General features: G+C 49.5%; 1 protein-coding gene across 7 annotated transcripts in view; it reads left to right on the top strand.

Moving 5' to 3' along the window:
• BRD8 (bromodomain containing 8) overlaps window positions 1–16,779 on the top strand; it is a 483,292-nt gene that overhangs the window by 267,689 nt on the left and 198,824 nt on the right. For all 7 annotated transcript variants that reach the window (XM_086931819.1, XM_086931816.1, XM_086931815.1 and 4 more), the window contains one exon: window positions 6,543–6,802. In XM_086931819.1, the coding sequence (XP_086787945.1) occupies window positions 6,543–6,802 (260 nt within the window). The remainder of the gene's footprint in view (window positions 1–6,542; window positions 6,803–16,779) is intronic.

Raw genomic sequence — 16,779 nt, 5'->3', positions numbered from 1 at the left:
ACGTACGCTCTGGCAAAGCGATGGGTCCTAATGGACTCCCTATTGAACTTTTTAAACCCATGGGAGCTAAATTAGCTCCCGCCTTGTTGAGTCTGTACATGGAATGTTTTGAGTCAGGACTCCTTCCGGTTGATATCGGATCCGCCTCTATAGCAGTTGTCCATAAACCGGCAGAAGACTGTAAATAATACTGTCCTATCTCCCTCCTTACCATTGAGGCTAAGATCTTGGACAAACTACTGGCCAATCGAATCCTTCCTTATATCACCGGACTGGTTCACTTGGACCAGTCCGGATTCATGCCGGGAAGAATCACGGCCCGGAATTTGCGAAGGGTCAACGGGGCCCTTGGTAAACTTGGCACCATCAGGGAATACGCGATCTTATTATTATTAGATGCCACCATGGCATTTGACACCATTTAATGGGAGTTTCTCTTTGCCGTGTTGGCTCGCATGGTGTTTGGATCCCTGGTAATAAGATGGTTTAGGCTACTGTATACACAGCCCACCGCACATGTCACCGTTAAAAATCACCGCTCAGCCACTTTTCCCCTCCGACTGGGCACGAGGCAAGGTTGTCCCCTGTCTCCACTCCTCTTCACCCTGGTACTAGAGCCACTGGCCGTTTGGGTTAGGGGAGATCTAGAAATAAGGGGACTTAAATGGACCTAAGACCACGAGGACCACATCTTGCTATACGCTGATGATATTCTTCTGTATTTGGCCTCTCCAGCGCGTTCTATGCAGCGGGAACTCCCCATATATTATATATTTAGCGCACACTCCGGATACAAGATAAATTGGTCCAAATCTCAGATGTATGCATTATGGGGCAACCCCCCATCCAGTCCTCGGGGCTATGCCATTCCAGTGGCATCCCAGGGTTTTTGCTACCTGGGTATCTGTGTTACCCAGGATTTTAACCTTTTCTTCAAACAGAACCTGCTGGGGCCACTTCAACATCTCAAATCAGATGCCCTACACTGGCGATCTCTCCCTCTCACTCTCCTGGGGCTTGCAGCCCTTTTTAAGATGCTCGCGCTTCCATGCTTTCTGTATGCGTTACAGAACACTCCCAATCCTATTCCAGACTCGTATTTCTCCCAAATTGATAGGGTTGTGCGGGGACTACTGTGGGAGAACCGTCCACTGCGTATTGCAATTAATAAGCTCACAATGGGATGGGATGACGGGGCCATAGGGTTACCAGACATACGACTCTATTATCAGGCTTCCAAATTGACAGCAATAAATATATGGGTATTTAGCCCACATGAAGACCCCTATTCTCGTACGGATCACTGGTTCATGGGGCAGGGCGGCTATAATAGGGCACTGTATACCAATTCCCGTAAACTTAGCTTGACTGGCCGCACAGCCCGGACGGTTTAGGTTTGGCATGAAGTCACAAAGAAGTTGGGTTGGCATAACCGTTTGATTAAAGCAACTCCACTCTGGGAACCGGATATATTGGGACAACTTAGTAAATGCCCCGGGTTTGATAAATGGGACACAATGGGGAGGCTGGGAGACTTTCATCACATATGTTGGGACTTTGCGATAATCTGCCCGTTCTGGTCTGAAATTTTAGCACGACTAAAGACATACTGGGTTATTATATCCTTTTCATGCCGGGATTTGCCCTGTTGGGACTGCGGGATCCATCCTTTACAACCCAAACATCAAGCGATCGCTCAATATTCTGGTTATGCCTAGGGGCGGCCAAGATGACGTTGCCAGCGTCGTGGGAAAAAAATAACACCCCCCTCAATTACACAGTGGCATGCCTGATTGTGGCAGGACTTGACCGTGGAAAGAATGACCAACATACTCTTGGACAACTTTAAGAACTTTCAATATACATGGGGTTCCTCTTTGAATATACATAGGTTCCATTAGTTGCTTTCCTGTCCATTGGCCTTCCGCTCACAGCCTGCCCCACTCGAACACGGGTACTTCATCCATATATAATGCCATAAGAGAACTAACGAAGAACCTGATCCTACTTGTGGTCCACTGGGGAGGGACCCTCGGCCTGGTTCACCTGCATCCTTCTCATAATATGTAACTTCGATAATCTCACTCATGGTTTATAGTTTATACTTTTTATTTTTAAGGGGGATCATTGTTGGGCAATTATTATGACTCTGATACAGACTACTTTTTGGCAGTGTTCTCTCTGGAACATTTGTTCACAATAGCAAATGTCATTATACATTGGAAACTTTCTCTCACTTGCATTCAAATATACACTGCTGACAATCCCGTTGTTGCTTGGTGACACTGTATAATGCTGTGCCCAGTTAAAACTCAATAAAGAAAATTTGACTAAAACATATAGGATCTGATTTAGATCTTGCCGGGTGGGTTACTCTGTCACAATAGTGACAGATATCCTGTCCGCCGAAATATAAATTCCACTGTATCCTATTGGATTTGTATTTCTGTGGACGGGATATCCATCACCGTTGTAATGGAGTAACCTGTCTGCCAAGATCTAAATCAGGCCCATAACTTGAAAAACCAAATACAATACAAAGACAGTACCAGGCTGTAAGTGAGCTTTCTGTTGGCAACAGACACTCTGAAATGGAGGCACAACAAACCCTTCTGCTTTAAACAGCCTGTCTGGCCCTCATTAGGATGGGTGCAAAATGTGAAGCACTTAAAAGAGTTTATCCAATGTAGAGCAGTCAATCCTCTTGCCAAATAGACGCAGGAACAGAGAGGACAAATTAAGGGACTAGATGTGAGATCTGCAAGCTCGAAACTCCAGAACCAGGTCCTGTACCTGTAACTTGGGTGTCAGGTGAGCAGATACATTGTAGCAAAGACAGCCCTATCACACTTAATACTGAGTGACTCTAAAGCTGGTCCCGAAAGAGCAATTTTTTCCACCTGAAGCAGTGTCCATATGAGTCTGTTGTAGTAGTGTCACTTCTTACAGTGGCCCAGAGACTTCACAACATTTGCAAGCGCAGGTTCTCTGAGAGCCATAAAGCCCAAGAGGAAAACCATTGTTGGTAATGTCAGTAGGTTAATTTTTAATGTACCGCACGCTGAACCCATTAAGGTACACCTCTCACCCTGCATTCAACACATGCACACCTCTCACCTTGCACTCAACACGGGCACACCTCTCACCCTGCACTCACGTAGACACAAGCCTCAGCCAGTATTCTCATGACTCTTAAAAGACACTGCTGCCACTGTACCCTTACAAAAGTCTAACTTTTAAAAAATTACAGAAGAGGGGGATTGCTCCTCGCAGCTCTGGCTGGCTTGTCACTTCTTTATGCTTCACTCACTCTTAAGAGTGATGGTGGGAGGCGTGTGGAGGTGTTCGCAGCTGAAAGTGTACACTGATATTGTTTGCACATTTGAGAGACAGCAAATGTGATGTTACAATGGAGAAGCAGCACCTGCAAGGCTTCTTGTAGATATATGATAGTGTGGCACTAGTAGTGCTGCACTGTTTGCAGAGCTGCATGATACCATCTGGCAGTAATCATTTACAAGGAAGATGAAGAGTGTGCAGTGGCACAGCCATGATCATTTAGGTGCTAACTAGGCTACTAAATGCAGCTGCAACCCCCTGGGGCTGAGATTTTCACAGGCTTGGAGTTTCAGAAGCTGGTGACGATAACTGGATCCTGGAGATCTGATATTAGGCTTAGCAGCTAAAGCACCCATGCCTGCACGGCCTCAGAAATCAGCAGAATTCAAGGACCAGTAAACCCAAACACAATTATTTACACAAGAAGAGCAGGTGCAGTTGGCACCGATAAGGCAAGGGGAATAGGGTATGGTTAACAGCCCTCCATCCCTGGTACAGTGCTATAGCAGAATAAAGGGGAGGCATCCTTTGCTGCAAGGCAAGAAACCCTGATGTACCCATGGTTGTAGACGCTGCTCAGTTACCACTAACTGTGCTGGAAAGATACAAGCAGGTGGAGCGTCTCTGTCCAATTGAATCCACATCGGCTAGTCACGGCTGGAGGAAAGGATGTGGCCACAAGCCCTTAAACCCGACTCAGGAAAGGTATGTGTCTGAGAGCATGCAGCAGGGCCTGTCGTCCGAACCATAGAGCTGTCTGTAGGTGATACCTGAAGACCTGACTTTTGATTCTACAGTGATAAACAGAACTACTCTGTCCAAATGATTAGCGCTATACAGAAGACTCATACTGACCTACTGCTTTTCAAGACTCCGCAACACTTTCCTTGCTGTTTATATGTTATTATGGCAGTTGCTGGGCTGCCGTCTCAAGTATTTATTCAGACCCACAGCCCACTTTCTTCCCGCCAGCATGTTGTATCATTACCAGACCCCTACAGCACTGAAGGCTTGCTGCTATCAGGGTATCGTCCTGGGTCACAAGGATAGTTGGCGCCAATTTTCTTTAGATTCATTGCCTCCCCCTTCCTCTGCCAGGACGCCTGGTGCTGCTGTCTACCCTCCTTAAACACACACAGCCTCCAATCAAATAAACTTCTATCGGTGTGGCAAGTTGTTGGTGCAAGGTAACACTGTATTCTAAAAGAAACCCACGGTGATAACTGCAACCCTTCTTCCTCCATCTGCCCATTGAACTCCATTACTGGTTTAGAAACCAGAACCTAAATGTTGGTTCAGGGTTCCTTGTCTTTGTGCCATCTTAGTTGAGGGAAAAACCCTCTCAACCAACCTTAACGATTGCTGAACTAACAGCTAGTACTCTATTCTATGAGCTAACCAGGGGTATTCCTGTATTACCAAGGGTTTACCCTTGCGCATGGCCACATCATTATGTAACACAGCAGCCATGTTTTGTGAGGCAACAAACAATCTTATTCTGAGAATCCACACAACATCTGCTGAATCGGATGCTGTAAGAAGGACATGGACATGTCAGTGGAGCCGAATACTCTCTTTCAATAGTGCTTCATAAAGCTCTTGTTCTGTTGATCACATAAGGTCAACTGATAGAAATATTGCCAAGGAAGATCTAAAAATGGTTTCCTGGTAGCAGCAGATAACCCAAAAATGTTTGGCCAGTATAACTGGTGTAGTGCAAAGCAAGGGAGCCCCGATATTTGCACCTGGGGTAGTCAATAGTATTGAGAGGTAACAGTAGTTCATATAAGGCCAAAAAGGTCCTAAAGCAGCGAGAGCTGTTGAATTTAAGAAAGTGTTATTCACTTAGCCTATGGGATATGGCATATAGTATTTAATAAATGCCAGGAGGCGCAACAATAGCAGATTCTAAATGTACAGAGGGACACAGATGGGCATTGGCATAGTGAAATATTTATTTAATAAATAATATATCACAGCTTTTTTTTGGAAACTAGTTCACTTGCTCACAAAGAAGTGAAAAAAGTGTGATGTGACGAGTGAAAGTGACAATTAAAATATACATCTCAATGAAAACATTAACAGAAACTCCTGACGATGAAGTTAAACATTAAAGGAGTTTTTGTTGTATAAAAGGTCAACAGTGTTTCGATCTCAAGGAATTGAGATCATCATCAGGACGAGAATGTGAGTGTGAGGAATCTATAAGGTAAGGATAAGGTACATTTGTTTAAAGGTTGTCCCTGAATAATTAATTACTTTTGGTTAAGTACATTATTAAATGTGCATGCAATGTTCTACTTGTTGATATTAGGAGAGAAGTAAATTTAATTAAATCAACATGACAGGTATGAACTTAATCAAGTAGTAAATTAGCATGAACGAAACAAATTCTAAATAATACAGACAATTGAGTAATTAAAGGAGAGAGATCAGTCGATAACAAAAGCGAAAGAAAAAGAAATTAGTGGTGCTGCGTGCTAAGAAAATGTGGCAGCAAGGTGAACTTAATTCAGGCTGATGTGGCATGGCGCTGACTAAATCAAAAATGTGCAACAAGGTGTTACTTACCGAGCGACCTGGAGGAACCCAGTAATTGAATTGAAACCGGAATTAAGAAAGAATGATCATAAAGGGTCACAGGAAGGGATCCAGACAAGAAAGCACATCCTAGAGAAAGTTGGTAAATTTTAGTGAGGACGGAGGCATGCAGGAGGGCCAAAATAGGTTATTGGTGTTAAGCACTTACTGTGAAATAATTACCAGGGGCCTCCAGGAGCCATTTAATGAAGCTCTATGTGTAGGCAGTGGGTAGGTCTTAACCTGTTCCTCCTCATTAGCCCAGACGACTAACAACAACAAAAACAACCATGTCCAGGTATTTGTCAAACCAACACATTAACTGTCTCATTCAGCCCCTGGAATAGCCTTTCTGGAGTGAAAGACTGCAGAGAGGATTTATTTAAACTGTGTGGAAGCAAGATGCATCAGCTAACATCTCTTCTCTCACCAAGACCAGTTTCACCACCAATGTAGCTTGGACCTGGTGCATCACATTATAAAATTTGAATGACCAAGATGGATAGTGAAAGGAAACAGTAAAACAACTAATGCTGGAGGCAACTAGTGGGTGTTGGCAAGCAATAGTGTGTGGTTTCTTGCAGCATTTCGGTTTGTAAGAGTCTGTTGTGTTCTTTCCCAAGGATGCATCTCCAGTTCCTCATGATTCCCAAGGGGAAGAAGAGGAGGATGACGATGACGAGGAAGAGGAGGAGGAAGTGACGAGTGAAGTTGGCAGCCCTGAGGATCCTCCAGAAGAAGAAGCAGGGGAGGGGTACCTGTCCGAGACAGACAATGAACCACCAATAAGTGAGAGCGACGATGGCTACAGCATCCACAATGCACCTTTGCAGGGCCACACGCTGGCTGATTCCATCCCCAGCAGCCCTGCCTCCTCTTTACTGTGAGTTTTGGCTTATACAAATCTTACTATACTGTCTTTCAATGTATCTGTTCAGTATTTATTATTTTCGCCAATAATTCAACTCTACATCCCCACCACCTTTTTGGTGTAATATGCATACTGCTATATTCTCCCAAAGTTCACCTACACAGACTCAAAATAAAGGCTTCTTCGGTGTATGTGTGGAGAATCACCTCCTCTTTAATGTGAGGAAGGTCTCCCTCCGTGCATTCCCACTCCTCATTGCTGTAATATTATTTCATGCTTTTTATGTTCTATTCTACCACGGTTCAACTAGGCAGCCTTAAATAGTAGTCTCCTTTAGTGCATCTGTGTAACCTCCTCTTCACATTCCTTTTGTGGACGGCCTCTTACTCTCTACACCATGATTGAGTCCAAAAATTTACATATATTTATTTTTTTCAAATCAACCATGGTTGGAGCCCATTTTACTACTGTGATATCGACTACAAGCCCACAATGTCCCCAAACTTTCCCTCAGTTTTAGATTTAGATGTTTTGTTTCTACTGGTGGGTTCAAAGGTGTTCTCCGAGAACTCCAGAGAGAAAGAGGACTCTGTTGAGGAAGACAAGCCTGCAGTTAATAGACCAGATTGAAGCAAGCCAAGTGATCTTTACCAGCAAGGAATCCAGGAGAAAGGTTTTTTACTGTGGTCTTCTACCAGGTTGAAGAATGAATACCGGGGAAGATGTTCTCTTTGAGTCTAATGTGTTCCATTGTATACATTACATCCATATTGTGTAAATTCTGTCCAAATATACCACCAGCGGATTTCTATAAATGAACACTCGGTGTATATCTACTCTCTACCATGTTCACTGTTTAAACCAAAAATTCTAAAACATTGGGATGAAAATATTTTCGCATACTAGACACAATGGAGATGTTAAGAGCGTTGGATAACTCTAGATAACTGAAAGAGGGACCCATATGGATCATAGGGGTTTTCTGGAAAAGATGATGTAAAGACATATCTGAAAGAGACACGTTAGTGATAGATTCCTTATCTTAGAATATCCCCAGGCGTCAGACTGGATCCGGAAAGTTTTTGCTTAGCAGTACCCCTGCGCATCAGTAGGTGGCGTCCTGCGGCTCCGCGTCCGTCACTGGCGTCGTCAGCGCTGAGATGACGTCACGGAGAGTACTTAGGCGCCACCCATGCGCACTGACGTCACTTCTTCTTTTTCCGCGCCAGCAAGGGCAGATCCGGATTGAGCACGTTCCTTGGTCACTTTTTGACCACTATTTTGAGACTTTTGTCTCCCCACTTTTTCTCCTGGTGCACGTAGGGATGCCCGGCTTTAAGTCTTGTGGGGCCTGTCGCCGCAATATGTCGGTGGCGGACCCCCACGATGTTTGCCTCTACTGCCTGAAGACTGATCACGACTCCCGGGACTGTCGAGCCATGGCCCCGAAAGCCTTGCGGGAGTAGCATTGGAAATTCCTGAAAGTTCGGCATTCGTCACACCGCCGCTCTGGGTCCAGGTGCCGTTCCCGCGACCGCTCGTGATTCCGGAGCCGTCGTTCCTCAGGCTCCATGTCTTCACCTTCGGATTCCGGTAAGCGACACCATAAAAAGAAGTCGAAGAAGCACGTTCGCTCTCCAACGTCCCCCCGTCACTCCTCGGAGGCGGATGAGGGGGACAGGGGCAATGCCCTGCGGCTCCTCTGGAGCCTGGGAGTCCCGCAGCCTACCCGCCATACCCGGGTCCGTCGGCGACTCCCAAACAGATGCATGAGTTCCTTGCTGCCTTGGACCGCCTTTACAGGCCTCTGGCTCCCACCGGCGAGACTTCGAGCCCCGCTGTCCAGTGCCCAGATCCTGTTGGCCCTGCGGCTCTGCCACTGGCGCCAGCCCCGGCACCACAGGATCCTGCGCCACTGGCTCCGGCCCCGGCGCCACTATGTGCAGCGTTGCCAGCTCCGGAGCGGCCCTTGGCTCCACCCCCAGCGCCACACTGGGTGCTGTTTATCCCACCCCTGCCCCAGGACCATTTTGTTCTGGCCTGGGAACCACAGTGGGAAGCGGCTTCGGCCCAGCCGACGCCGTTCTCGGCGCCGTTCATCCCTTATCCAGCTCCGGCTCTGCCGCCGCGACAGTCCTCCTCTACACCAGAGGCGGACGACGACCGGGACGGGTCCGAGGACCCTCTTGCCCGGCAATGTGACTCCGAGCAAGATTGGGTGGACGAGGCGGGAGAACACGATGTTTCTTCTGACCCGGGGTTTGCCTCTCCTCCGCCTACTATGGAGGAGGGTGCTTCCTACACCGTGATGCTCCATCGGGCTGCGGAGGCTCTCAATCTCAACCTCCCTACAGTGGCCCTCAAAACCAATCTCCTTACGGAGCTGCTCCAGACGGTGTCTACATCGTCGGAGCCGCTGCTTCCTTTCAATTAGGCCCTCACGAAGTCCTTTTGGGCACTTGGTTGCGGCCGGCTACGGGGGCGCTGGTGGATAAAAACGTTGCTAGGAGTCACCACCCGGCGCCTGGTAATCCCGCCTTCCTGACCCCTCACCCTACACCTGATAGCCTGGTCATTCAGGCCTCGAATTCGCAGAGTGCCTTTCCCACAGCTCCGCCAGATAAGGACTCTAAAAGGCTAGAACAATTTGGTAAGAGGTTGTTCTCCTCGGCCAGCTTAGGGCTGCGGTTGGTTAACACCGCCTGCTTGTTGGGCCGTTACTCCCATGCAGTTTGGGATTCGGTTGCTCAGGTCTTACCTCAGTGTTCTGAGGAGGTCCAGCCTGTCCTTTCCCAAGCTATTGCTGAGGGTAAGGATACAGCTAAGTTTTCCATCAGGTGTGGTTTTGACACTGCTGATTCGTTGGGCAGAGGAATTTCCATTACTGTGGCATTGCGGCACCATGCCTGGTTGCGTTTGACCTGGTTCTCGTCCGGTGTCCAGAGCTCGCGTATTGGCATGCCCTTTGAAGGCTCCCAACCCCTGTGCGATAAGGCCGACAGTGCACTGGAGCGCTATAAGGGCTCACGGGCCATGGCCAAGTCCTTGGGTCTTTGTACGAAGAACCCTGCCACTCCTGGGTTTCGTTCCTTTCATGGCCAGGGCAGGGGCACCCAGCCACGCCCCTCCAACAAGCCTGTGCAGAACCATCATCAGAGCGGCTGCGGCCGTGGCTTCCTGCAGGGGTGGGTCTGGGAACCAGCGTGCGGGTCAGTCCACCTCTACCCCCGCTGTTTCCACCTCCAAGGCTTCCTAATCTGAGCTTCAGGGAACACCCCACCTCGGTGGGTGGCAGGGTCCGCCACCACCTCCACCAGTGGCGCGAAATTACATCGGACAAGTGGTTAATCTGCCAAGGTTACTCACTTCCCTTTCAGTCCTCCCTTCCAGCCATGCCACCTCTGTACCACCGCATGTCGGGGGATAATTTGGCTCTTCTCCAACAGGAAGTCATGGCCCTCCTGGCCCAGGGGCCATCATGTGCGTTCCCGGTCGGGAAGTTGGGAGTGGTTGTAATTCCCATTACTTTCTGGTCCCCAAGAAGGACAAATGGGGCTTGCGTCCCATCTTGGACCTCTGGGACGTCAATCTCTTCCTCCGGAAGGAGAAGATGCTGACTCTGGCTCAGGTACTGGCTACCCTGAACCCTGGAGACTGGATGGTAGTGTTGGACTTGCAGGACGCTTATTTTCACATTCCTGTCCTGCCGGCCCACCGGCGCTACCTGCGGTTCACGGTAGGCCAGGAGCATGTTCAGGTTGCCGTGCTCCCCTTCGGCCTTACCAGCGCCCCTCAGGTGTTCACGAAAGTGATGTCGGTGGTCGCAGCTCATCTGCGCAGGTCAGGGGTGTCAGTCTTTCCCTACCTCGACGACTGGTTGTTGAAGATGGGCTCGCCCCAAGCAGTCGCTTCCCACCTTCAGACTAGGGCCGACCTCCTGCATTTGCTGGGGTTCTCCATCAACGTGCCGAAGTCGCACCGGAGTCCCTCTCAGAGGCTCCCCTTCATCGGAGCGGTTCTGGATTCAACGCTGTTTCGGGTTTATCCTCCCGAGCAGCGGGTCCGGGATATTCAGGCTATGATTTCGATCTTTCGGCCTCTATCACAGGTTTCAGTCAGGATGACCTTCCGGCTCCTGGGCCTGATAGCCTCCTGCATCCTGTTAGTGCAACATGCCAGATGGCACATGCAGGCTCTGCAGTGGGACCTGAAGTTCCAGTGGGCGCAGCATCGGGACACCCTGTCCGATCACATCCAGATCTCAGAGGGCGCTGCACAACCTTGCAGTGGTGACTCGCGAATCATGATTGGGTCAATGGGAGATCCCTCTCCCTTCCCCAACTGGAGCACACAGTAGTGACGGATGCGTCCCTCCTGGGATGGGGAGGCCACTTGGGAGAGGCGAGATCAGAGGCCTCTGGTCTCCGGCGGAGTCCTGGCTCCATATCAACCTTCTGGAGCTGCGGGTGATCTGACTTGCACTGAAGGCATTCCTTCCCTCTGTTCGGGGAAGTGTAGTGCAGGTGTTCACGAACAACACCACCGCCATGTGGTATTGCAACAAACAGGGTGTGGTGCGGTTGCGGACCCTATGTCAGGAGGCTCTGTGCCTCTGGACGTGGCTAGAACATTAAGGCATTACCTTGGTGGTTCAACACCTGGCAGGTTCTCTGAACGCCAGGGCAGCCGCACTCAGCCGCCGGTGCATGATGGATCACAAATGGCGTCTGAACTCGGACATGGTGCAGGGTCTCTTTCTGCAGTGGGGAGAGCCCTGGTTAGATCTATTCGCCACCGAAGAGAACGTGCAATGTCATCAGTTCTGCACGTTGGAATTTCCAAGGCGGCACTCGCTCGGAGATGCTTTTATTCTCAAGTGGAGCTGCGGTCTGTTGTACGCCTTTCCGCCTATACCTCTTCTGCCCAGAGTGCTGAAGAAGATCAGGCGCGACCGGGCCCAATCATTCTTGTGGCTCTGGACTGGGCTCGAAGAGTATGGTATCCCGAGTTACTCAGTATTAGCATTGATCCCCTGATCCGTCTACCTCTTCGGGAGGATTTTCATTCACAGCAGCAGGGGACGGCCCTTCACCCGAACCTGTCCAGCCTCCACCTCCATGCGTGGAGATTGAGCGGCGACAGTTGACAGCTTTCGACCTCCTTCCTGAAGTCTGTAATGTCATTCTGGCAGCCAGGCGTCCCTCCACTAAGATGGTATACGCCTGCCGATGGAACAGATTTGTGGCATGGTACACAGCGAAGGCTGTGGATCCTCTTTCTGCCCCTCTTTCTAAGGTTCTTCTCTTTCTTCTGTCTTTGGCCTAGCAGGGCTCTGCTCTGGGCACTATCAAAGGTTATCTTTCTGCCATCTCCGCCTGTCTGAGGCTTCCTGATCAGCCTTCTCTTTTTAAGTCCCAGGTTTTTAACCTTTTCCTCAAAGGCATTATGCACACGTTCCCTCCGGTGCCTTTCATAATGCCTCAGTGGGACTTGAAACTTGTCTTGACTTACCTGATGTGCGCTCCCTTTGAGCCCCTTCATAACTGTCCTTTGCGTCTTCTTACTCTAAAGTTGGCTTTCCTGGTAGCTATCACCTCTGCCAGAAGGGTGAGTGAGCTCCAGGCTCTTCCTTCTAAACCTCCTTTCCTTTCTATTCATCCAGACAAGGTGGTTTTAAGGACCCATCCTTCTTGTGAGAAAGTGGCTCTATATATACTGGACCAGAATAAGATACAGTGTGTATAGGGTCCACAAACCCCAGAGGTATAACAGAGGTTAAAGTCAGGACTGACCTTACTCTCAAAAGTGGTAGCTTTGTCGAGCAGTAAGGCAGTACCAGAGGACAATGTAAAGCATTTGTTGTACACACTCAGTCAGCAAAAGGTTTCACACACTCAAGGATAGAACTCCAGGCCAATCGTTTTTATATCAACAGATATAGTTGGTTTATTTTTAGAACAAACCGGTATAAAAATATACTTTTCTCGATATGAGTACTCTCAAGTAATTACTTTGCAAAGAGGCAATAAACTTTGTGAACACAATAGATACAGGGGTTGCAGTAGGCAACGCAATTCTAGACACACTATAGCATTGACCTCAATGGGTTTTCATCATATATGTACAGTTGATTAGTTTGTAGATTACGTTGGTAGTTCCAGGACTGGATCCTAGGTTTAGTCCTGGGGTCCCTAAACTGAAACCAATTTAGTAAAATCGTTTGTTATGGTAGTGATTTTTCAGGAATATAAAGCTGTTTTAAAAGTTCACACTTAAAAACTTTTCAATGAAAAACTGGCAATGTTATCCAATGGGAGAAAATTCAGGTTGCAGGTAAAGTATGATTTTGTTACTTTTGTAATCCAGTACTGGGCTCCTGGGTCCAGCACTGGGGTCTCAACTTAAAACAGGTGAGTAATTTTGCGTTTCAGTATTTTGTATGATTTTTACAGAATATTTCAAGTTTTCAAAAGTAGACACTTAGAAGAAATTTAATAGAAAAGCACACAGTGGATTCCTATGGAGAAAATACAGATTACTAGTAAACCCGGTAAGGATTACTTTTGCGGTTCAGTACTGGGCTACAAGGTACAGTACTGGCTTCTCCCCTGATCACAGGTGAGTACTTCGCAATTCGGGTGATTTTATATGAATATTTTTAGTTTCCAAACTTCACACTTCGAAGATTTTTCGAGTCAAACCAGTCAATGTTATCCAATGGCAGGTAACTGAGTTATCGGTTTCCAGGTGAGTACTTGGCTGGTGAAGTTAGGGTTCTGGGCATAGACTCAGGGGTCCCCCAGGGTCAGGTAAGTACAGTTGGTTCACCCCCAGCGCCACAGGGGCGGCCGGGTGCAGCAGTAGTAAGGCCCAATGTTATCCAATGAGGGAAAGTGGGCCTCCGGTTGGTGGCTGCTGGCTAGCAGGCCACGCGGCTGTGGGAGCTGGGCTCCTGGTTACTTGCTCAGGGCAAATGGGAAGTAGGATCAGGTTGCACTGCCAGGGGCACTCGGGCGGCTGGGTGCAGGATGCTTTTGAGCCGTCGGGCGCATAATGTTATTCAAAGAGGAACTTGAAAAGGGAACAAAGGCTGCAGGCTCGGGGACGAAGGATCTTCTGGAGCGACCAACACTTTGAGGGGTAAGTTGGGATCTTGGAGGATAGGTAGGCACCCAGGAGTTGGGCACAGAGGGCCGTGGGGCGCCGGGTGCAGGGGTGTCATTTGAGGTCGGGCAATCTTACCCCCTGCTGGTTGCGGTCGGAGGGGTCCTCTGTCCTGAGGCTGCAGGTGTCGTCGTCGAGAAGGGTCTTTGGGCACTGGACTTCGGGTCCTAGTCGCCGGGGGGACGTCCTCGTGGTTCTGGATCACTCGGGCACGGGCCAGGCTCGGCGGGTGCAGAGTGGGTTGGTCTGGAGCTTCCTGGCTGGCACCAGGGGTGTTGTTGCAGCAGAGCCTCTGCTGATGGGAGTCCCAGGCTTTAAGAGGGTCAAGGCAGGCAGGTCCTCTGGTTGTCCCAAGGTTGCTGTCCACAGGAGTCGCCGTGATTAGGCAGGAGCAGGTTCCAGGATCGACAGGCCGGTAGGGCTGGGGCCAAGTCAGTTGTTGTCGTCCTGTTGTTAGCAACTGAACGGCGGGTCTTCTTCTTCTTGATCTTCTTTCTTCTTTTCTTATCGGGATCGGAGGAAGGAAGGTTCAAGGAGCCCATAAATACTGAATTTAGGGGTGTTACAGGTGGGGCAAGGACAGGGACTAATAGATCCCTGTCCTGGGGTGGGTACACCCCCTAACCTACTCCACTCCTGTAGGAGGGGGGGCAGGAGCCTAGCTGTGATTGGTCAGGGCTCCCCATCTTCAAGATGGCCGGAGCCCGGGGTCGTGCTTCACCTCGTCTCCCCCACCTGAGGGGTGGGGTTGGCACAGGCTGGCAGACCCCCCTTCCTGGCGTAGTTTTTCCCTGCAGTCTTCCCGTCAGAGTGGCGGTATGCCTTTGAAGCTTCCCCCTGCCCATCCTGGGGGAGGAGACCTACCACCTCGCCCAGGATGTGCATGGTTGCAGGCCCAGGAGAACAGGGGGGCTCTCCACCCAGGGGTCCAGCAACATGTCTGCTGTGTGGCAGCCTCTGCAGCCACTCAGCCCAGACGTGGATTGTAGGTTAGGTTTTCAGGGGCATCTCTAAGATGCCCTCTGGTGCATTTTACATTAAATCCCACACTGGCATCAGTGCGGATTTAATGTGCTAAGAAGTTTGATACCAAACTTGTCAGTCTTCAGTGTAGCCATTATGGTGCTGTGGAGTTCGTAATGACAACCTCCCAGCACCATGTACTCTTAATGGCATCACTGAACTTACAGTGCCCAGGAATGGCCCTGGGTACTGTAAGGGCACAGGGCTCTTGAACCTGTGCCCACACCTCAGGCATAGGGCACCCAGCTAGAGGGGTGACTGAAGTATGCCAGGGCAGTGGGTTCTGTGGGCATGGCACACAGGGATGTGTGCCATGTGGACTCTTTGTTTGGGTCCGTACTTAGACACTCAGCCTGCAAAGGCAGTGTGTGGGTGTTAGGGTACAGGGCCCCTGCGGGTTGCAAAATAAGTGCTGCAGTCCTCAGGGGTCTTCTCTGGTCACCAGGCCCTGGGTACCTAGGGTACCATTTACTAGGGGCTGACAGGTGGCCAGAGATGTCAATTGGGTTTTAGTTGTAACACAGTTTTAGGGAAGGAACACTGGCCCTGGGTACCTGGTTGGCAGGAGCCCAGGGCACACTCAGTCAAAGCACATCAGCAGTCAGAAAAAAGTTGGGGCATACCAATGCAAGAAAGATGGCACTTTCTCACACTTCTTTCTTGCCAAAGGTTGTCACGCCCTTCCGCATCGAACAGATCACCACTTTACCCACCTTCTTTCCGCCTCCGCATCCTTCCAGGGAGGAGGAGAGGCTCCACCGTCTGGACCCAAAACGTGCACTTGCTTTGTATCTGCAGCGTACACAACAGTTCCGGGTAGATGATTAACTCTTTGTTCGCTACATGGGCGCCAAAAAATGTTGGGCTGTGCACAAACAGACCATTTCCCGGTGGGTTGTTCTGTGCATCAAAGCATGTTACTCCTTGGCCAAGAAGGAGCCTCCTGTTGGGCTGCATGCCCTTTCGACCAGGGCGACTGCAGCCACTACTGCCTTGGGACGCGCCGTTCCCTTGCAGGACATTTGTCAGGCAGCTACGTGGGCCTCGCTGCACACGTTTACAGAGCACTACTGCCTTGACAGTCGGGTCCGGAGAGATGGCTTATTTGGCCGTTCTGTTCTCCGTGACTTTCTGGTGTAATCTCATTCGAAGACCCACCTCCGGGGTTGGTATTGCTGGGGTATCTATTCTAAGGTAAGGAATCTATCTAATACTAACGTGTCTCTTTCAGATGCACAAGTTACTACTTGTGTAACGATATATCTGTAAGAGACATTAGTTAGTGATGTATTCCTTACCGCCCCACCCACCCTCCCCGTTCTGCGGCCTGATTACTAGGGTTAAGGTCATCCCTTTCAGGGCCCTAGTCTTTATGCACCAATGGTCAGTATCTTGCATGGCTCTGTGGTCCTGGCTCGGAAAGTCGTGTACAGAACTGATATCAACGCGCATGGGTGGCGCCTAAGTACTCTCCTTGACGTTATCTCGGCACTGACGACGCCAGTGACGAGGAGGAGCCACAGGACACCACCTACTGACGCGCAGGGGTACTGCTAAGCTAAAACTTTCCGGATCCAGTCTGACGCCTGGGGATATTCTAAGGTAAGGAATCTATATCCCACAGTATCCAGAAGGGGGGCGAACGTGAAATTCAATTAAATTCTGTGGAACTGCAGATCGGGTACTATTTGCATAGGTCTATTTGGCTCTGGAGCTAAAGTTTCCATCTTTTTTCCTGGTGCCCAAGCAACTGGAGGAGTACGCTTCTAAGCAACCCAGGACCTCCGGGTGGCAGGCAGAGG

This window comes from Lissotriton vulgaris, chromosome 7 (assembly GCF_964263255.1).
Source record: "Lissotriton vulgaris chromosome 7, aLisVul1.2, whole genome shotgun sequence".
NCBI lineage: Eukaryota > Metazoa > Chordata > Amphibia > Caudata > Salamandridae > Lissotriton > Lissotriton vulgaris.
Note: the sequence above shows the minus strand (reverse complement) of the source record. Positions and strands in the feature narration are given on the sequence as shown.